The sequence below is a fragment of the Engystomops pustulosus genome, chromosome 1 (genome assembly GCF_040894005.1).
Source record: "Engystomops pustulosus chromosome 1, aEngPut4.maternal, whole genome shotgun sequence".
NCBI lineage: Eukaryota > Metazoa > Chordata > Amphibia > Anura > Leptodactylidae > Engystomops > Engystomops pustulosus.
The window spans coordinates 4,950,455-4,970,600 of NC_092411.1; the positions used below are offsets into that span (position 1 = coordinate 4,950,455).

The 20,146-nt window shown below is 45.2% G+C and overlaps 1 protein-coding gene across 1 annotated transcript; it reads left to right on the plus strand.

Moving 5' to 3' along the window:
* Positions 1 to 963: 963 nt before the first annotated feature.
* On the plus strand, positions 964 to 18,870 carry DCAF12 (DDB1 and CUL4 associated factor 12). The gene is made up of 9 exons (XM_072132817.1): positions 964 to 1,182; positions 5,767 to 6,021; positions 7,294 to 7,500; positions 8,247 to 8,307; positions 10,191 to 10,369; positions 13,095 to 13,160; positions 15,137 to 15,299; positions 17,396 to 17,568; positions 17,778 to 18,870. The coding sequence occupies exons 1-9, from the start codon at positions 1,126 to 1,128 to the stop codon at positions 17,934 to 17,936; spliced, it is 1,320 nt and encodes a 439-aa protein (XP_071988918.1). The 5' UTR covers positions 964 to 1,125; the 3' UTR covers positions 17,937 to 18,870.
* Positions 18,871 to 20,146: the final 1,276 nt, after the last annotated feature.

Here is a 20,146-nt window from a genome sequence, read left to right on the forward strand (position 1 = left end):
AAGTAGACATGTAATTTGGGGCGCTCAGTGAAATCCGTAAGATCCAAGCCCACAAGAAGACGGCACAAATGCGTTTTTTTACCAATTTCACTGCATTTGGAATTTTTTTCCCGCTTCCTAGTACACGGCAGGGAATATTCAATACCATCTCTATGAAGTGCAATTTGTTACGCAGAAAATAAGCCGTCACACAGCTCTGTACATGGAAAAATAAAAAAGTTATGGATTTTTGATCATGGGGAGTAAAAAATTAAAATGAAAAAACACAAAAGGGCCAGGTCCTGAAAGGGTTAAACAGGGTTTGAACGGGGTACTGGGATGCAGGGAAAAAATGCCAAATTCCAAATGCAGTGAAATTGGTGAAAAAACACATTTGCATCCGTTTTCTTGTGGGCTTGGATTTTACGCCCCAAATGACAGGTCTGATTTATTCTTTGGGTCGGTGCGATCATGGGGATACCTGATTTATACAGGTTTTATTATGTTTTCATACATTTACAAAAATTAAAACCTCCTGTACACATTTTTTTTTTTTAATTTTGGCGCCAATAACTTTTTTGTATACTTCGGTGCCCGGAGCTGTGGGTGGTGTCAGTTGTTTAATGACTTTTTCAATGCTTCTATTTTAAGGAAAAAGCTGACGGTAGACGGTAGTGTGAACTGCGCCTGATAGATTTTGTGCCGCTTCCAGTTTCTCCTCAGTTTCCATATTCCTGAGCCCTGGTTACCCACCTAGAAATATAGTTAAAGGTTTTATTCTGCATCCAGTTTTTTTTTTTTTTCTAGATTTTTCCTGAATCTGGACCCGTCTTCACGAGGCGTAGACGGAAGGGGGGACTCACAATCTCCTCAGACTCTTCTCCTCCTCACGCACGGGCGCGCGCACCGCGCCCCCGACCGCCGCCGCCGCCGCTCGCTCTCCGCTGCCTGGCGACGGGGGGGCGTGGTTTTAGTGAGCGGCGTGCGGTGACGTCACTACGCTGTTGGGGGTGAGAGGTCACCGCGGTGGTCGCTGGGATTTGCTGGACGTCCTCTGTGCTGCGCTCGGTTCCTCCTCCCGTTATATGAGATATCCGGGCGTCCGGGCCCTCTCCATGCGGGCGCGGGGGCTCTGCGGGCGAGAGCATGACCCGGAGAGCAGTTAGCAGGAAGAGGAAAGCGGCGGCGGGCGCCGGGGAGCAGGTAGGTGACAGGCCGGCGGCGGCGCCGTGTAATTCACGGAGTGACAGGAAGGGGGCGCTAGGAGTTGGGGTACAGCTCAGTAATTGGGGTGTCTTGGAGGCCTCAGCCCTGACAGCTGCCAGGACAGAGCTGACACTATGGGCAGCAGCAGGTGATGTGTGAGGAATGGCCAGGGTAAGGCCGTGTTCACACCTGAAATGTTGGGTTGCCATGACCCCTCAGATCAGCCATTGAGGTAACATTGCGTCTAGTAATCGTGTAGGTAACGCAATGTGAGATCGGGGCTGGACCTTTTATATTGCGTTTCCAAACGCTGTGTGTGAACGTGGCCTTAGGATGACAGCGATCTTCTGCCGGCTCTTTATACGGTGCTAAAGTCGTGTAAGGATGGACCTCCCGGGGTCATAGGTGTGGGCCAGAGCAGGCGGACCTGGTCCAGTCCAGCACAGGGTTACGTGCGCACAACGCGTGCAGCTTCACAGGACGCACACGGCGCTGCAAACTAGACTAGGAATGGCTAAGGACCTGGTAAACCAACACAAGAAAACTTCTTCTTTAGTCGGCTCATTGGGTTCTTCCCGTTGTCCAATAGTTGGTACGTGGAGAGGAGAAGGAAAAAAAAGTCTAAAAAGTTGGATAAAACAGGTGATAACGGCACCCCATAAGGAAATCTACCATGAAAATCCATCATGATAAACCAGCAGCACCAGGCACCGTGACTGTAGTAATGTTATATTTCTTATCCTTGTCTCCTTAAAAATCAACTACGGGAAGGGCTCTGGGAGTCTTCACCAAATCTGAGGGGTAACAGTGTAACAGCTTGTGAAGCTACACGCAGCGGAACTCTGGTCACATCCCCGGAGCCCTTTGGCTCATTAGCATAATTTTAGAAGTTGAATTTAGAAGGGAGGAGGTCATACATCAGAAATATAAGATTATTATCATTGTCACGGTGCCGGGATCTATGAGTAAGTGTCTATAAGTATTGATCTTGATGGTGAAGTTCTTCTAAAATGTAGGTTTGACATATTTAACCCCACATCACTTTAGGACATACATGTACATCTTCACGATTGCCCGGGCTCGGATGTGGAGCCTCTGCAATTGCTGCGAGAGACCGACTGTGTGACAGCTGCGACCCTGGCTGTTTAACCCTATAGATGCTACGGTCAAGTTGACTGCAGCATCTATAGGGCAATAGCGGCTACTTACCAGGCTGGTCGCCATCCATCCTATAGTACAGTGATGGCGAACCTTTTAGAGACCGAGTGCCCAAACTACAACAAAGACCCGCTTATTTATCGCAAAGTGCCAACACAGAAATTTAATTTGTGATTTATACTCCCTTCTCTGTCACAGTTTTCATTGATACCAGCACCTGAGGCACCAATAAAGCAGAAAATAGTCCCTGGTAGAGCTGTCACTTTAAAATAGCTCTGTGCACAGCAAGTCCTGGGCTGTCTGGGACTGCAGGAAGATACCTAGAGTCCTCTCTGGTGATGGCCTGAGTGCCCACAGAAAGGGCTCTGAGTGCCACCTCTGGCACCAGTGCCATAGGTTAGCCATCACTGCTATAGTAGATGCCTGCAAAATCTAACAGTGCTCCTGTCAGTCTGTGCAAGTTTAATTTTTTTAATTTTTTTTTTTTTTAAATGAAATGCCCCATCAGATTGAAAATCAAATTTCACATTCAAAAAGTGAAAACACTACATATTGGGTGTCGCCATGTCCGTAACATCCCCTACAATAAAATAAAACTGTTAGTGAACCCGTACGGTAAACACTGTTTTTGTTTTGTTTGTTTTTTTTTAAAAAACACACACATTATATTTTCATATCCACCCTTATGAAAATTGATCAAAAAGTAACATACTAATAAAGTACAGCTTGTCCTGCAAAAAAAAAAAAAAAAAGCCCTAAAACAAATTCGTATACAAAAAAATAAAAATGTTAGGACATGATAATGCAAAACAAGTAAATTTCTCACCAAATGAGTTCTGTGTTCTGCAAAAGAAGTCAACCGTAAAAAAAAGCTACGTAACCGTGGTGACCCATAGAACAAAGATAAGAACAACGTAAAAAAAAAAAATGGTGGCTGTGGGTGGGCTGCATGAAAAAAAAACTTGTCCTCACTTTGACCGGTGCTCTTTCTGGGACATGCCCCTGTTTGTTTACAGGGGCACGGAGGCTCTGCTCTTGCAGGGTCCGGCCCAGTAAGCCCACCCGTTGCCATGTCCCAGCGCCTGATAAAGCGACAGTCTTCGGAATATCAGTCAGACAAGACAGAAGTGAATGTGTCTACTAATGTGTCCGTCCACGGCTCAGCGTCATGAGATGCGCATTCATTTCTACGGAGGATGTAGAAAATTCTACAGGTTCTAGTCCTGCTCGTGCTTACGGCTTTAGCCTTTCCATAGAGGTCTATGGGAATGCAAAAAATATGGATGACACCCAGGTGTTATTCGTGTGCATTCTGTATTAGCAGATCAGTTTATAAGTAACACAATCATGACCCTTAAGGAGGTTGGGGATGAGCTAGTATCATCATGTGCTGTTTTTTTTTTTTTTTTCGGATCTGCAATAATGGATGATACACGGTTCGGCATTGGATTACACACATGGATCTGTTCTGTGAGGGGTGAGAGCATGACATGAGACCGGGGGTGGGATGGAAGAAGGTGACCTGGTCTGATCCATCGTCTGTTCTTGCACATGATGTGGATGTCATGTACCTGGTTAAAGAGATGGCACCAGGATGCACTATGGGAAGACGATAAGCTGGCAGACGCAGTGATATAGGGCAAAGTCCTTCTGGGAAACCTTGATACTTGGCATGAAGTGGACGGTACTTTGACACCTATTATATAACCAAATACAGTTATAAATGACTTTCAATTATACCCACGGGATATACCCATTGTGGTGCACAATAGGCCATTGATTTGGTTATGTGGCTGCCCCAATACTGTCCTGATGATTAGGGCAGCACTTAGAAACATTGCGCCCTGAACAAACCTCTTAATTCATATATATATATATCTATCAGGGGAAAGTGCTCCTGCACAAGGGGGAGACTCATCATATGCCGACATATGAGAAAACTTTGCCTCCTGATGTTCCAGGCCTTGTCTGGTGTAGAGTTTATTACCAGCAACCATTTAGACTTGGATGGTCACTGGTTGTAGCGAGTGAACAGACTGGTAAAGACCACCCTGTGGCGACCTACTCTGCCAGAGGATTCGTACCCCCTATACACCCCTCCACGTCCACGTGGCATGGAGTTGGCGTGAAGGGTAACGGAGGCTTTGCCATTATTCCAGTATTCGCCAGTTTTATATCCTGATACTTTTCCCCCACAGTTTTAATATTGTGTTAATCTGTGTAGATGTCACATGGACCCCACGGTGCTCCCCGCTTCTGTGCAGTGCTCTAAGGAAGCAGGAGCACTACACGCCGGGTTTGTTGTGCAGGCCCTGTAACAACCGTGCATGCGCAGTGTAGCAGAGGTGTAGTACACCGGCTTCACGGGAGGGAAGGGAGCACCATAAGAGGTAAATATAAACGTTTTTTATTTTAATAGCGGGTACAGGGGACCTACACCAGATGTGTGCGTGGTTTAGTATCCCAAATCTTCCTGAGGGTGCGGTCACACGTCGCGTTTACTGCATGCGTTTAAAAACGCATTGCTACAGCTAAAGGGAGATCTGCCTAATTAAACAGCTGTTAACGCTTGCGCTTAAAAAAAAGCAAGTGTTAACGTGTGCGTTAACATCGCGGTTAACGCATGCGGTTGTTAACGCATCGCGGTTTTGTAAACACAAGTGTTAAGAGCTGTTTAATTAGGCAAATCACTCTTCAGCTATTCCAATGCGTTTTTTAAACGCATGCATTAAACGCGACGTGTGACCGCACCCTCACAATTGCTTTTTAGGGCTCATTTACAGGAACGTGTGCACTGAGCATGCACGGAGAAATATAGGACAGGTCCCTCCTCCTCTCCAGTGTGCTCGCCCAGGCTACGGCACACTTTCATTTGAATGTAGCCTTTATTATATGTTTATTGAATTGGAGACAAATGCCGAAGGTAAAAAATTAGTTCTATTTGTCATTTTTCCCAGTAAAGTTTTTTTTTTTTAATAAGCGATAAAATGTACTGATGTAATAGGGGCATGTATTTCTGAAAAGGTCGGCTCTGTCTCCATCCTTCACTTGACAGGAGGGGGCACATTTCTTACACCTATAGCTCATATACCATGGCAATTAGAAACGCAGAGAACAAACAAACGTGCATTTAAATTCCTGTTATGTAGAGTCAGGACTCAGGCAGAGAAAATCGCGATTTTGCTGAAAAAACTATTTTAAAATTATCCAAATGAGGCTCGGTCGCTCCTGTGACCATCACGTAGGGCGCTCTCCCGCAGAGCTCTTGGGAGCTGTAGCGCACGCGCTGTAGTCATGTGTAGCACACAGCCGGTAGTGCCTGCGCTGACATTTCGCAGTGAAGCTACCCACAACTAGTGTGCCAACTGCTCCCCATTATTAAATTACATTGTGCTTAACCTGCTGTTATCTGCCACTTTTTAGGCCGATTGGGACCATGCCACTCAGAAGCGGAGGCGGCTTCCTCCAGAGAAGAGGTCTATGGTGTATTATCTGAAGACGAGGGAGCTGAAGGCGCAGGATGATCCCAGTTACCACTGCCTATTACGTGGCTGCGCTGCTCAAACACTTCCTGGCATCTTAAAGGAGAAGGAGTTTCAACTTGGGACCCTAAATAAAGTGTTTGCATCGCAATGGCTGAACCATCGCCAAGTTGTTTGTGGAACTAAATGCAACACGGTAAGATTGTGTCATGGCTCTCAACTTCTTACAACTGACGGGCGCCCTATGTTACTGCCTCTATATTTAGAGGAGCATGCTCTCTAATCTTGCACAGAGAACTCCCCCCCCCCCCCCCCCCCCCCCCTGCAGAGTTCTCATTATGGGCCAATTTGTCCCGTCAAAAAAGTGTCATGCTTATAAAACCACATGCTTCTCTCCTTCCTGCGCACTGGGCCACCAGCAGTATCCAGCTGTAACCCTGACCACCAAAAAGGAAAGGTTAAAAATACCCCCCAAATAAATAAATGGCTTGCAATTTTAATCCAACATGGCCTTGGCCTGTGTGTTTGGAGTTTCTGGATACTGCATGCTTCTCCTGCTAACAATAATCCTCAAAAATGGGCAAAGGAGTACAGGCAGTCCCTGTGTTGCATACAAGATAGGTTCTTTAGGTTTGTATTTAAGTTGAATTTGTATGCAAGTCAGAACTGGTGTATTTTATAATTGTAGCTCCAGACAAAGTTATGTTTTGTCCCAGAGACAATTGAATATACAAAATTCTCTTATGGGACCAAGGATGATCAATAAAGCTTCATTACAGACACCTTACAGCTGGTCATTGCAGCCTGGGAGTAAAATAAATGAAATATATTATATAGTAAAATAAATATATAAAGATAAAGCATCCAGAGAGCTTCACCAGAGGTCAGTGGTCAGAGCAGTCCCTATGTAAATGGGGGTTGTCTATCGGGTCTGCGATGAGGAGTAGAACCAGCTCTATAGACTTGGCGGTCACGTGACTTCTGGATCTATAGGGGTTAAGGGGAGCAACTTGTGCCACGCTTGTGCGTTGGAGGCCGTATCACTGGCAGCGGCAAAGGAACCAGTAGGAGAGAGGGTAATGCCCAGACAGCCCCTCAGGAATACCCTGGACGGCTGTGCCACTTCCCTGTCTGTAGCTTATCATCCTGTTTGTCACAGGATTAAGGTGCAGTAATTAGTTTCACTACAGCCGTTTATGTGACGTTTAGCATTGATGGAAATGCGATAGGGAGAGCATTTACAGGGTATCTTTAGGTTAGGTTTGTTGTTTAAGCTGACAGGTGTCCTTTAATTAGCCCAGAGGGCGGTAACTTTTTCATACAATGCACAGATACAGTAACTTCCAATAGCTGGAAGGGATTAATATAAAATATATTAATATTGCACTGATAACTTTTTGATTAATAATAACCTACTGCCTATCACCTTCTACATTTGTGTGTAATTTTTTTTTTCCCACCTCTTCAGTTATTTGTGGTGGATGTACAGACTGGACAGATTACAAAGATCCCCATCTTGAAAGATCGTGAGCCTGTGAATACGACTCCGCAGAGCTGTGGAATCCACGCCATCGAGATCAACCCGTCCCGGACATTGCTGGCCACCGGAGGGGATAACCCCAACAGCCTGGCGGTGTATCGCCTGCCCACCCTGGATCCGGTCTGTGTGGGAGATGTGAGCTGTGCTTTATTTTACTTTGGTGCAAGCTATAGAATAAAATGTTGTAAGTAGATCTATAATTCTGCGCTCAATATTTCCTTAATATATTTTACAATGTTTCTTGTGCCTCTGTGGATCTCTCTAAAGTTTCCTGTGGTCACTTTTTGATACTTTTCAACTAAATATATATTTGTCAGATAGCTGCAAATATATATCTTTTTGAAAAGTATCAAAAAGTGACCACAAGAAACTTTAGAGAGATTCACAGAGGCACAAGAAACATTGTAAAATATGTTAAGGGAATATTGAGAGCAGAATTAAACGGTCAATGCCAAAATTTTAGCTTCCCGCAACCACCACTAGAGGGAGCATGTTGTATTATACAGCACATGACAAACATATGGCCTGTGGGCCAAAACTATCTCATCTGTCCAAATGCCCATGTGTTTGATTATCCAAGGACTGCTTGGGTCTTATCCCAGCTTCCCAGGTCCAAGAGAAGTCCGGAGGATACTCCTAGATTGTATCGAAACAGCCCCGGGCGGTGGCTTGTTTCTGGTCGATCTAAACATACGTGTAGCGGCAGTTCTGGGCAGAGATGAGAGAGAATGTATACCCTAGTCCTAAACTACATAAGATTTACCATTCAGGGTCAGTCACTGATGAGTCTGGTGCACTAGATGCCCATCTGGTCTAACCGTGTACGTCTGACTTTAGAGCATCTTGCCTGAGTTGCCCTGACTATGTTTTCTTTCTTATAGGAGGGTCACAATGACTGGATCTTCTCTATTGCGTGGATTAGTGACACCTTGGTCGTGTCAGGTAAGTTGCAAGAAGGACAAGTGTTAAAGGGGTTGTCCAGCTACAATCAATTAGCCCACAGCCAGAGGATAGGGGCTACCTTGCTGATCGGTGGGGGTCTCCGTGATGGGACGCCTGCCGATCATGAGAATGGGGGTCTTGTGTACCTCCATTACACAAATAAAAAATGGAGCAGCTGGTAACAAATGAGGGCTGTGCACATGTGCAGTTGACTCTCTATTCATCTGGAGTGCCACGGACCAGCGTACTCGTGCCCTGTAGGGGTCCTATCCTTGAGACCCACACCAAACAGGATAGGGGTTAATGCTAGAGAGCCGCTTAAAGTTCTCAGCAAAAAGTAGATTTGTTCTTAGAGTCTACCATCAGATTTTACAAAGTTGCCACCAGTGTTGGGTGTTGTCCCTAGAGACCTCTATGTGTAAGTTGTTAGTAGCAGCTGGATTGTGACTAGTAAGATGTTGCAGCAGAACCGAGGGGCTAGAGAACAGTTTGAAAGCTGAGATCAAAGAACACAGTGGTGAAAGAACACTTCCCCAGTGCTCCAAGTCCAGCTACAAACCTGAACTATACAGTAAATCCATTCTGCACAGTTCTGCTGCTACTAACCACACACACACACATGGTTACACAGATTTCTAGGGCCAACACATAGAACTGTCTGCAGCTTTGTATGGTCTAAACTGCCGACGACTCCCTTTAAACTGGTATGTTTAAAGGAAATCTACCGCGAGAAGTAGATGTGATGGTAGATTTCTCCTGTCTCTGCCCTAATCTGTCATTTAATAATCCTGGAACCTAACTTGTTAAAAACTTTATTTAAGCAATATGTAAGGTAACTGCAGAGTCCACTGGGGTGTGGAGAAGCCTTAGCTCCCTGTGTCCAACTACTACTATACTGTTGTACTTCTGTGCTGCAATGTATTGTATCTGTCAGTGTTTTACTGACAGTCTAAAGCAACAAAAAAAAACGCCCTCTGTCACTTTATCAAAAAATATCCAATTTTATTATGTACAAATATATAGTTCATGAAAATAATTCATAGAATATATAGTTAGGGCAATCCAATAGAGGAGAGGGGCAAACACAGGATACCCCCCCCCCCCCCCAAGGTATTCAAAACCAATTATAACTCTGTATAGGAATCAAACCCAAATGTTATAAACCATGCTGCAGACAGTGTAATGGTCTATTGAATACAGAAAGACCGGAGGTACCTTCCGGCTTGAGTACAGGCTGTCCCCTACTTAAGAACACCTGACTTACATACGACCCCTAGTTACAAACGGACTTCTTGATGTTGGTAATTTACTGTAATTTAGCTTTAGACTGCAATAAACATCTATATTAGTTATTAAAGCCGTCTGCAATAATGATTTATTGTTAATCCTGGTTCTTATGACGGCCCAACATTTTCAAAATCCAATTGTCACGAAGACAAAAAAAAAATAATTGTCTGAGGTTACAATTATAAAATGTACAGTTCTGACTTGCATACAAATTCAACTTAAGAACAAACCTAACCCGGGGACTGCTTGTATATCAACACTCACCCAAAACCATAAAGTAAGAGGATAATGGACAATCCAGGGAGGACCCATGTAAACGCCCCACCCGGCTCCCTACGTCTTTCCATCCTGCGGTTTTCTGACGCACAGGGTGTATAGTGGGATAGTTGAAGCCTCCATCTGCCCCGATTTGTCAATGTGTACGCTAAGCGCACATGTCTGGTGCTTTCCCCACATATACTCTTAGCCTATACAAAAAAGTGGTGTGAACTCAGCCTAATAGATGTTTGCAGAATGGGAATGATTTATAGTTACACTGTAACACGTGGATATAGACTACAAACTTCCATGTCGGTCTGAATTGTGTTTTGTTCCAGGCTCCCGTGACGGCTCGATGGCCCTGTGGGAGATCAATGACGAGGTGCTGAATAAATGCCACTCCCGGGTGCCGGTCTATGCTCATATATACCACAAAGCATTGAAAGATATCCCTAAAGAGAGCAGCAACTCCTCAAACTGCAAGGTCCGGGCCCTGGCATTCAATAGCAGGAAGAAGGTAATGTCTGCCATGTCTCATCTCTCCTTCCAATGCCCTTTGTAGGGACTCGTCCTATTCCGTTACCTTCATGATCTGAGGGACTAATGGTCATTAGACCTTATGGTTCAGACTTCCTTATAGAGGCAGAGAACAGGGAAACCTTTCATCCTTACTATTAATTATTATATGAATTCTTTAAGGAAAATCTATCATCAATATCAAGAATGGATAAACCAGGGACATTACTCTCAGATCCAGACACAGGGACTGGTGGTGATCATCTTATATTTCTTATCCATGGCCTCCTTCCTTCTAAAATCAACTTTAAAGTTATGCTAATAATCCTGAAGGGCTCTGGGGTGTGTTACCAGAGCCCCTCTCTGCTATAGCTTCACAGGTTTTTATACCTCCCCCTGCTCCCTCAGTACTCCCCAATCCCTCTGTAATCGCACACACTCGGAGAGGAAATGTTCCGGCAAAGTGTAACAGCCTGTGAAGCTGCAGCATGAAGGGGGTCTGGTAACACCCCTAGAGCTCTTCTGGCTCATTTGCACTATTGTAAAGGTTGATTTTTATAGAGTAAGAAAGTGTAACAGCCTGTGAAGCCGCAGCATGGAGGGGCTCTGGTAATGCCCCCAGAGCCGTTATGGCTGATTAGCATAATTACTAGATGATTTTAGAAGTAAGGCGACCATGGATAACAAATATAAGCAGATACCACAGTCCCGGTGCCTGGATCTATGAGTAGTGTCCCTGGTTTATCAGGATGGAGTCTGATGGTTGACATATGCATTAATGCAGTCTCCAACTTTCCTTGTCCCCCATCACCGCCAACACAACCTATGACCTTGGAGGACTTGCAAGAGAAGAACCTCTACATATTTCCACATCATAATGATTATTACCTGGCACAAAAAAAAGGGGCAAACTTAAAGTGAACCTGTCACCAGGAATGTCATTTGTAGCTTATGACAGGTTCCAGTAGCCTATGCTGGGGCGGGGGCTGTCCTCTCGTCCACTCATTCAGCTCCCTCCCCTGCATTTAACAGGCAGGGGAGGGAGGGGATGGTGTGGAGGAGAGACACAGGCTGCAGCTGCAAGGACTCTCCACACGCTGCTGGCAGGGAGCCAGGTAATGTGAAATAAACTTTTATAAAGTACTGAAATGATTCAGAATGCTGACAAAGGCATTTCTAAAATTGGCGTAGCACAGACTATTAATCACATTCCTGATGACCGCTTCTCTTTACCATAAATAGTCTCTGTATCATAAATACTTTGGAGTAGGTAATTGATTATGCCCAACAGACACCCAATCTAACATGTACCGTATTTTTCGGCCTATATCGGCCAGTGCGCCTTATATATGAACTTATACAGAAATGTACTACAGACAAGATGTACTGTACATTTACCAGTGTTTAATAGCTCCATTCCCACACAGTATACAGGGTCCCTAGCTCCTGAAGTGCCCTGGCACCACAACTAACATTGTGCCCATCCTGCCCTCCCCTAGCACGGAGAGACCGGAGCTGCCATAGTGCCGACCACGAGGCAATCATCATCATCATCAGTAACCAATCCCCCATACCTGACAGCCCTGTAACAGGAGCCACAGGGAACCCCACAGGAATAACACCCTGGCTGAGGAGGGAAGGAGAAGGGGCAGAGGGAGACCGCTTAACCCCTGTTGCATCACCCTGCATTAACCCCCAGCAGCCCATACCTCTGAGATCGGAGCTCTCTGACACGCTGAAGACAAGTTTCCCGGGAAGTGTAGGTGGCCTGAACTGTGCACAGGTCTGCCACCTGCTGGTCATTTTTAGGTACTGCATTTGATCCTGCCCCTCATACTCCAGTGCGCCTTATATATGAACTTAGATGTCTTAGCAGGCATTTATTAGAGGTGCGCCTTATACTCCAGTGCGCCTTATAGGCCGAAAAATACGGTATGTTAAAGGGAATCTTCAGCAGTTTTGACTACAAGGCTGCAGACCGTGTTATGTAGCGGACCTGTAGATCCGATGGAACATACCTTAGTGGATGTTAGTAGCAGCTGTACTGTGGGGGGGGGAAAGAAGCTTCATATTCCATAATTGTAGCCGGAGGTTGTGTCCTCGCACTGCTTTGTGCTTTGAGCTGGGGGCTACAGCAAGAAACACAACATCACAAGTTGCTGAGCTGGTTGTAGCAGTGACTCACCTCTGTCAGTGATTGGTTGAGCCATGTCCCCTTAGGTATCCTGTAGTGTGGGGAGACTTGCAGGTGGAGTAGAGCCTGACCAAAAAGCTACCTACCTCAGGTGTGTAGTAAAATGTGGCAGAGAAGACTACTGCACCCAGGCCAAAACCCCCCACCCCCATCATCATGTCACTGACCCACATGAAGCCAGTGCAGGAGAATCCATGGAGATATCAATTTCACTACTTTCACTAATTATCATTCCTGTATCCTTTTCTCATGTTATTCCTTCCTATTTTGATTCTATTTTTGCTCATATTACTGTCAAGACTGGGAAATGCAAAAATAAATCTATCGTGTCCAAGGAGCTCACGATCAGCTTGTTATCCCCCATCCGCTTCTAAAATTGGGGCAAACCCCCTTTAAGGGTCCCAGCCACCACACAGAGCCGCTGCTGTTTAATTAAGAAGTTGATATGAATTCCTGGACAATCCCTTTAAGGAAAATGATGAAACCCCGTTAATGTTTTGTGTAGTAACATGTGACATGTGATTATGTGCAGGAGCTGGGAGCCGTGTCCCTGGATGGATACTTCCACTTGTGGACAGCAGAATACACATTAGCCAAGGTATGGAAGGGGGAGGTGGTCAAGGAGTACTGTATTTTTCGGACTATAAGGCGCACAAAAAATCCTTTTATTTTCTCAGAAATCAAAGGTGCGCCTTGTAATCAGGTGCGCCTTGTAATCAGGTGCGCCTTGTAATCAGGTGCGCCTTGTAATCAGGTGCGCCTTGTAATCAGGTGCGCCTTGTAACCTGGTGCGCCTTGTAACCTGGTGCGCCTTGTAACCTGGTGCGCCTTGTAACCTGGTGCGCCTTGTAACCTGGTGCGCCTTGTAACCTGGTGCGCCTTGTAACCTGGTGCGCCTTGTAACCTGGTGCGCCTTATATATGAACTGTACTTACAGACAACATCTACCTTGAACTGTGCACAGGTCTGCCACCTGCTGCTCATTCATCCTCATAATCAGGTGCGCCTTATAGTCCAGAGCGCTTTATATATGAACCTATACGTTTTAGCAGACATTTATTTATGGTGCGCCTTATAGTCCGAAAAATACGGTAATGTTTTCTCACATTGCTGTAGTACCAAGGGCGAGGCAAGGGTGAAAGAGTTTTTAGTAGAATTCGGTTTCAGATGTGCCCTCAGCATTATAAGAAGCCCATTGGCACTTGTGTGCTGTGAGCTCCCTTACATTATATGTTTATATGTTATGTAGGACTTTACATAAGATTCAGCTTTGTAGGTGAAGCGCCCTACAACATCAGCTCTATTGAGAATATATGGGTGCACCATGGGTGGGGCTACACATTTCTGTGCACTGGAGCTGTCTGGTTTTATTCATTTTTATACTATGGGTTCCAGGGGGACTAAAAATAACAAGTAATACTTGCCTCTCTCTGGTAAAGCTCGGCACCACCCGTCACCACTGGCCACGGTCTATTACAGAGGTGACATCACGACAATAGCGCCCACGCGCTACAACCTCTGGCTGCGGCCTGTATTGGGCTGTAGTACGGACGCTGAGCCTCCTATACCAACAGAGAACCTGTCTCTGTTCCAGAGTGCCAGAGAGGGGTAAGTATAACTTTTTGGACCCCCTGGAGCCCATAGTTTAAACTTTAATAAAACCGGATAAACCCTTTACTAGCCAGTGGCCTTCTCCTCTGAGCAAACTAGGAAAAACTTTATCTTTAAAGGGAACCTACCACCACGAATCTACCTATAAAGGTAGATCGGGTGGTAGGTGGACCAATGGGACGTGAGGATAGCCCTTTTAAGGGCTAATCCTCACGTCCCCACACTTTTTTTTGATAACTTTTATTAGATATATATTCAAATTTACTTATGCGGCTACTGGGGCGTGGAGTAGCCGCATCTGAGGTTACACGAGGCGGCTACTCCACGCCCCGGTAGCCTCTTTTCCCCTCCTACTCACCCATCTTCGGCGCGCAGCTCCGCGTAGCTGCGCGCCCTCATCCGGCGATCCTGCCGTCTGCGCATGAGCAGAAGAGCAGGCCCGCGCCTGTTTCGGAGCAGTGACCGCGCAGGCGCGGGCCTGCTTTTCTGCGCATGCGCGGACGGCAGGATCGCCGGATGAGGGCGCGCAGCTACGCGTAGCTGCGCGCCGAAGATGGGTGAGTAGGAGGGGTAAAGTGGCTACCGGGGCGTGGAGTAGCCGCCTCGTGTAACCTCAGATGCGGCTACTCCACGCCCCAGTAGCCGCATAAGTAAATTTATCAAAAAAGTGTGGGGACGTGAGGATAGCCCTTTTGATCCACCTACCACCCGATCTACCTTTATAGGTAGATTTGTGGTGGTAGGTTCCCTTTCAGGGTTTGGAGTCCAGACATATGAGAGTTTCAATAGTCACGTTATGTTAAAGCCCTGCACTTACAGACGTGATGAGTGAACCTTTCTGATCCAGGGTGGGATCCTTACCCCATAGCGCTGTGTTTCTGCCTTGTACGTGCCGCTGCTGTAAAGAAAGAATCATAAGTCATGATTTTATGTCTGATTTTCCCATTCTCTGCTGACTCACAGCTGCTGTCAACCAAGTTACCCTACTGCAGAGAGAACGTCTGTCTCGCCTACGGTCTGGAGTGGTCCGTCTATGCTGTGGGATCACAGGCTCATGTGTCTTTCCTTGATCCACGGCAGCCGCCAGAGAACACCAGGTCCGTGTACTGCAGGGAGCAAGGCAGTGGTGAGTCTATGGGTAGCAGCCCGCCGGGTCAAATATAGAAGAAAGAGGTATTTCTGTGTTCTTATTAAAAGGCACCCACCATCAGTGAAATCATTCTAAAATCAACTTCGAAAATTATGGTAATGGTAAGTGTTACCAGAACCCCCATGCTGTAGATTCACAGGCTGTTACACTGCGCTCTTCGCCTTCACAGTGCCTGGATGTATAAGAACCCCTGGTTTATCATGGTAGATTTCCCTTAAAGGGCTATGCCCACAAGATCCAGATTTTTAACCCCTTCACGCTCTGTGACGGATATATTTGCCGCAGAGCTGTGAAGGGTGTATGAAGAGGGCTCACGGGCAGAGCCCACTTCATACAGAGATGGGCTTTGCTACATATCGCAGCAAAGACCCATCGCTATCACCCACGGTCGGTGCTTGCACCTATCTCGGGTGTTAACCTCTTCTTTGCAGGTGGCAAAGTCGCCAGCGGCACTCAAATGTTACCTGCCATGGTGGGGGGGGGGGGCGGTGAATGGTTGCCATGACAGCCTCGGGTATTCGTCAGACCCGAGGCTGAATGGTTTCAGAAGTTTCGTTACAATGAGCCAGTGGCTCATTGTAATGAATCACATGCAAAAACTCCATATTTTATATTGCATTTGTTTCTATTGCAATACAGTTGTATCTAGGGTTAATGTACCCTAGAGGGCCTAAGAAATTGTGATAAAAAAGGAAAAAAAATTAATTAAAATTAATTAAAATAAATTAATAAAATATTTAAAATTCAAATCACCCCCCCCCCTTTCCCTAGAACTGATATAAAATATAATAAACCGTAAAAATCACAAACACATTAGGTATCTCCGAGTCCCAAAATGCCCGATCTATCAAAATATAAAAACGGTTATAACCGGCAGTGACCTCCGTGACGGGAAATTGCGCCAAAATGTCCGAAATGTGACTTTTACACCTTTTTACATGACATTAAAAATGTGATGAAAAGTGATCAAAATGTCGCACAGACCTCTAAATTGTATCAAAGAAAACGTCGGCTCATTTCGCAAAAAATTACCCCTTCCCGCAGCTCTGTATGCCAAAGTATTAAAAAGTTATTAGCGTCAGAAGATGGCAACTTTTTTTTTTTCCTATTTTGTACACATTCGTTTAATTTTCGAAAATGTATTAAAACGCAATAAAACCTGTATAAATTTGGTATCCGAGAATGTAATTGTGTACAAGTGTAGATAAACCCTGGACCCTGATGATGTAAGCACATTGTCAGCACACAGCATCTCATAGCACAGAGGACGTGTCTGTTTAGAGAGTTTCCGCTCACACTCTGGAGTCTTACACTGACCATCAGTGGTTGATAGGAGCTAAAACAGCAATAACACTGAGTAACATTGTAAAGTAAGGGGTTAACAAATATCTTTGTTATGTAAACATCACTAGGGGGATACAGATTTGAGAACTTTCTTTCATGGGCAAAACCCTTTAAAAATAGCCAGGTAGTCAGAAGTGTGACCCCTCCTTATAACCTCATGGTGCGGATGTGTGAACCCGTTTAGTTGGCAGATAGATGGGAGCCGGGGCTGGTGACCCTCCTGCGCACAGACCCGTAGCCCCTGCTGCTTCTCCACATTTCTTACCGATCTTTGTAACATCCATGAAAGCTGCCACCAACATTGTGCAAAAAGTAACAAAATGTTGGCACGTTTTACTAGGCCAATAAATGGGAACAGCAAGGCTACATTCACACCACCTTATGGGGGACATATGTACGGCCGGACATTACGTCCCCCATTATGCCCACACAGAGCGATACGGTTATGCACATGTGCCGCACTATACCGCTCTGTACACGGGGAATAAGATGGGACATGTCCTATATTTTCCCATGTTACAGCCCATACCCGATGCATTGCTATGGAGAGAAGAGGTGTCACCCCTCCTCCTCCCCGTAGCGCCGGATGTATACCTGCCCAGCCATACCCTTGTGGGCATACGTCCGTGTAAATGCAGCCTAAAGACTAGAGGACTCTTGAACTTATTTGACCCTTTGCTGGATCTGCTCCTTTGTGTCGGTGATGTGTTGTGTGTTTTTGTGCGCAGGTATCCGCTCTGTGAGCTTCTACGAGCATATCATCACCGTAGGGACCGGCCAGGGATCCCTCTTGTTCTATGACATCCGGGCGCAGAGGTTTCTGGATGATTCCACTAGTTATTTAAATGGTGCAAATTCCAAGGGAGAAATCCTGAAACTGACAACCGGGAAAGGCTGGCTGGTGAGTGTACGAGGAGGGGACCCAATCCATATCCAGAGCCGGGAATCTGTATCTTCTGTATGGATCCTCAGGGGAATGCGCATAATAATAATAATCTTTATTTATACATCGCCACCATATTCCGTAGCTTCACCAAATTATCTGTAAGAAGCTTTAAAGAACTGAATGGGTAACACTACATAATTTTGGGTTTTTTTCTATCTTCTCAGAACCACAACGATATGTGGAGGAACTACTTCTCGGATATCGACTGCTGCCCTAACGCTGTTTACACCCACTGCTACGACTCGTCCGGAACTAAGCTCTTCGTGGCTGGTGGTCCTTTGCCAACGGGTCTCCACGGAAACTACGCCGGACTGTGGAGCTAGGAGAGACGCCCTCGAAGAGGGGGGGTGCAGAGCCTGTCCTTAACCCTTTCTCTTCTAATGTGCAATGCATCGAAAGAACCCCGTCCCCATAAACCTCTAAATTATGTCTGCTGGTTTTTCCTTTTTTTGTTTTTTTTTTGTTTTATTTTAGTGAAATTTGGAGCCTTCTGCGTTGATGTGGTCAAGTAATAATTTTGAGCTTTTACACTATTGCTTCTTATAAGAAGTATTCCCCACCCCACCCTTTTTTTTTTAAGCTACAGCATCTCACCTGTGGCTCCACAAATCACAAAATAATCTGAGCTTTCCCCCTGGGAAAACAATCGAGGTTAGAAGTGATCATTGTGTGGTGTCGTCTGAGAACCTGATCCATGTGCTTTTTCTGTTTATGGGGTTTTTCCTTTTTTTTTTTTTTTTTTTTTTTTTAGTTTTTTTGCAGAACATTTTTTTTTTTTTTTCTAAATCTGGAACGTGGTTGGTTTGTCTCCACCTCCTCCTGAAATCATGGATATTTTTATGCATATTCCAGCAGAAGGTCACATCCAGGGCCACCTGTATTGTGCGGTCTTGTTTTTTGTGGGACTGTCATCGGCTCGGACAGATACAGTACATGTAATATTTTGGTGGACAGTTCCGGGTTTTCTGTGAAAATCTGGGGAAATCTAGTGCGTGTCCGTGCGTGTGTGGGTGTGCGTGTCCGTGCGCGTGTGTGTGCGCGCGTGAAGGGTATTTTTTTTGTGTCAAGTACAAAGCGTTTTAAATGACTTGGAGTGAATACCTACATCATTAACATAATTGATACAAAAAAAAAAAGGCTTTATTCATTAGGTCCCGATGGTGGGACTTGTTTTATCATTCCTTTTTTTAAGTGTAAAAGATTCTAACAAAACTGTATATTAAGAGAATCGGACAATAAATTGTAACAGAAACTCAACCGCCTGCTCGTTACTTTATATTATTACACATGTAGATTATTTATGGATATTATTGACATATTCAATGAAATATTAAAGCGGTTCTCCATGAATATGAAAAAAAAAGCCCAGCCGGTCATAGTAAAAAAAAATAGGACAATACGTACTTACCCGGCTCTGACTTTCGGTTCCTGCGTTGCTCCGATCCTTCTGGTTTACGGTCTGAAGTTCCAGGGGCTCATGGGAAACGTTTCATCCAGTGACCGGCCTCGCTGCCATTTTCTGGAGTCGCCAGGTTCCTCTGGCGGGTGCAGGGCTCAAAATGGGAAGTACCACAACAACAGAAGAGCCAGGTAAGAATTCAGGTTTTCTTTCCCTTGCGTCCCCAATGACGGCCACCCCTGGAGGATGACCCCTTGCCCTCTAGGGACAGGAAGCAGAGAAGTTAAATGCCCCACCCTGGCATCCGTACTTCACCTCCTGGTGGTTTATGGAAAACCCATTAAAAAATTATTAAAGGAAATCTACCATCAGAAATCCATCATGATAAATCGGGTGCGGTGACTGTGAAAAAATCTTCTTATATTAGTTATCTATGGTCTCCTGCCTTCAAAAATCAACCTTTATGCTAATGATCCAGAAGGACTCCTGTGGAGGTCCCCAGAGCCCCTCCATGCTGTGGATACACAGACTGTTACTCTGTCCAGGGAGGGGGACATGCTCAGTGTAGCTGGAAACGGTATAAAAGCTTGTGAATCTGCAGCACAGAGGGGTTCTAGTAACACCCAAAGTACCCATTAGCATAATTATAAAAGTTGATTTTTTTTTTTTTTTTTTTTTTTTTTTATAGAGGAGGAGACAGTGGTTAAAAGTATAAGGGGATTGGTACAGTCCCTGTGCCTGGATCTGGATTGGATTGCATAGAAAGGGGCCATTCAAAAGATGCAATAAGAAAATATCCTTTGGAAAGTGGGAGTAAAAAAAAAAAAAAAAAACGGAAAAGGAGTCCAACTTGATTAAAATTAATGACTACTACAAAAAGCAAAGGATAATGGAGCATAAGATTTGTATACGGCACAAGCCGCTGTGTGCAGACCATTGATGACTTATCTACATCGCAGTAACTGATGACAAATATCGTAAGACGACCACGATTCATTTTAGGGCAGACGTCCAGGATGTGCATGAATCGCATTGTTCTCATGACATGGACGAAGGGGTTTATTGTGTCCCTCAAGGATAAGAGAAGCTTTGTGACCATAACAATAAGACTGAAGAAGGGAGAAGAAATCTCAC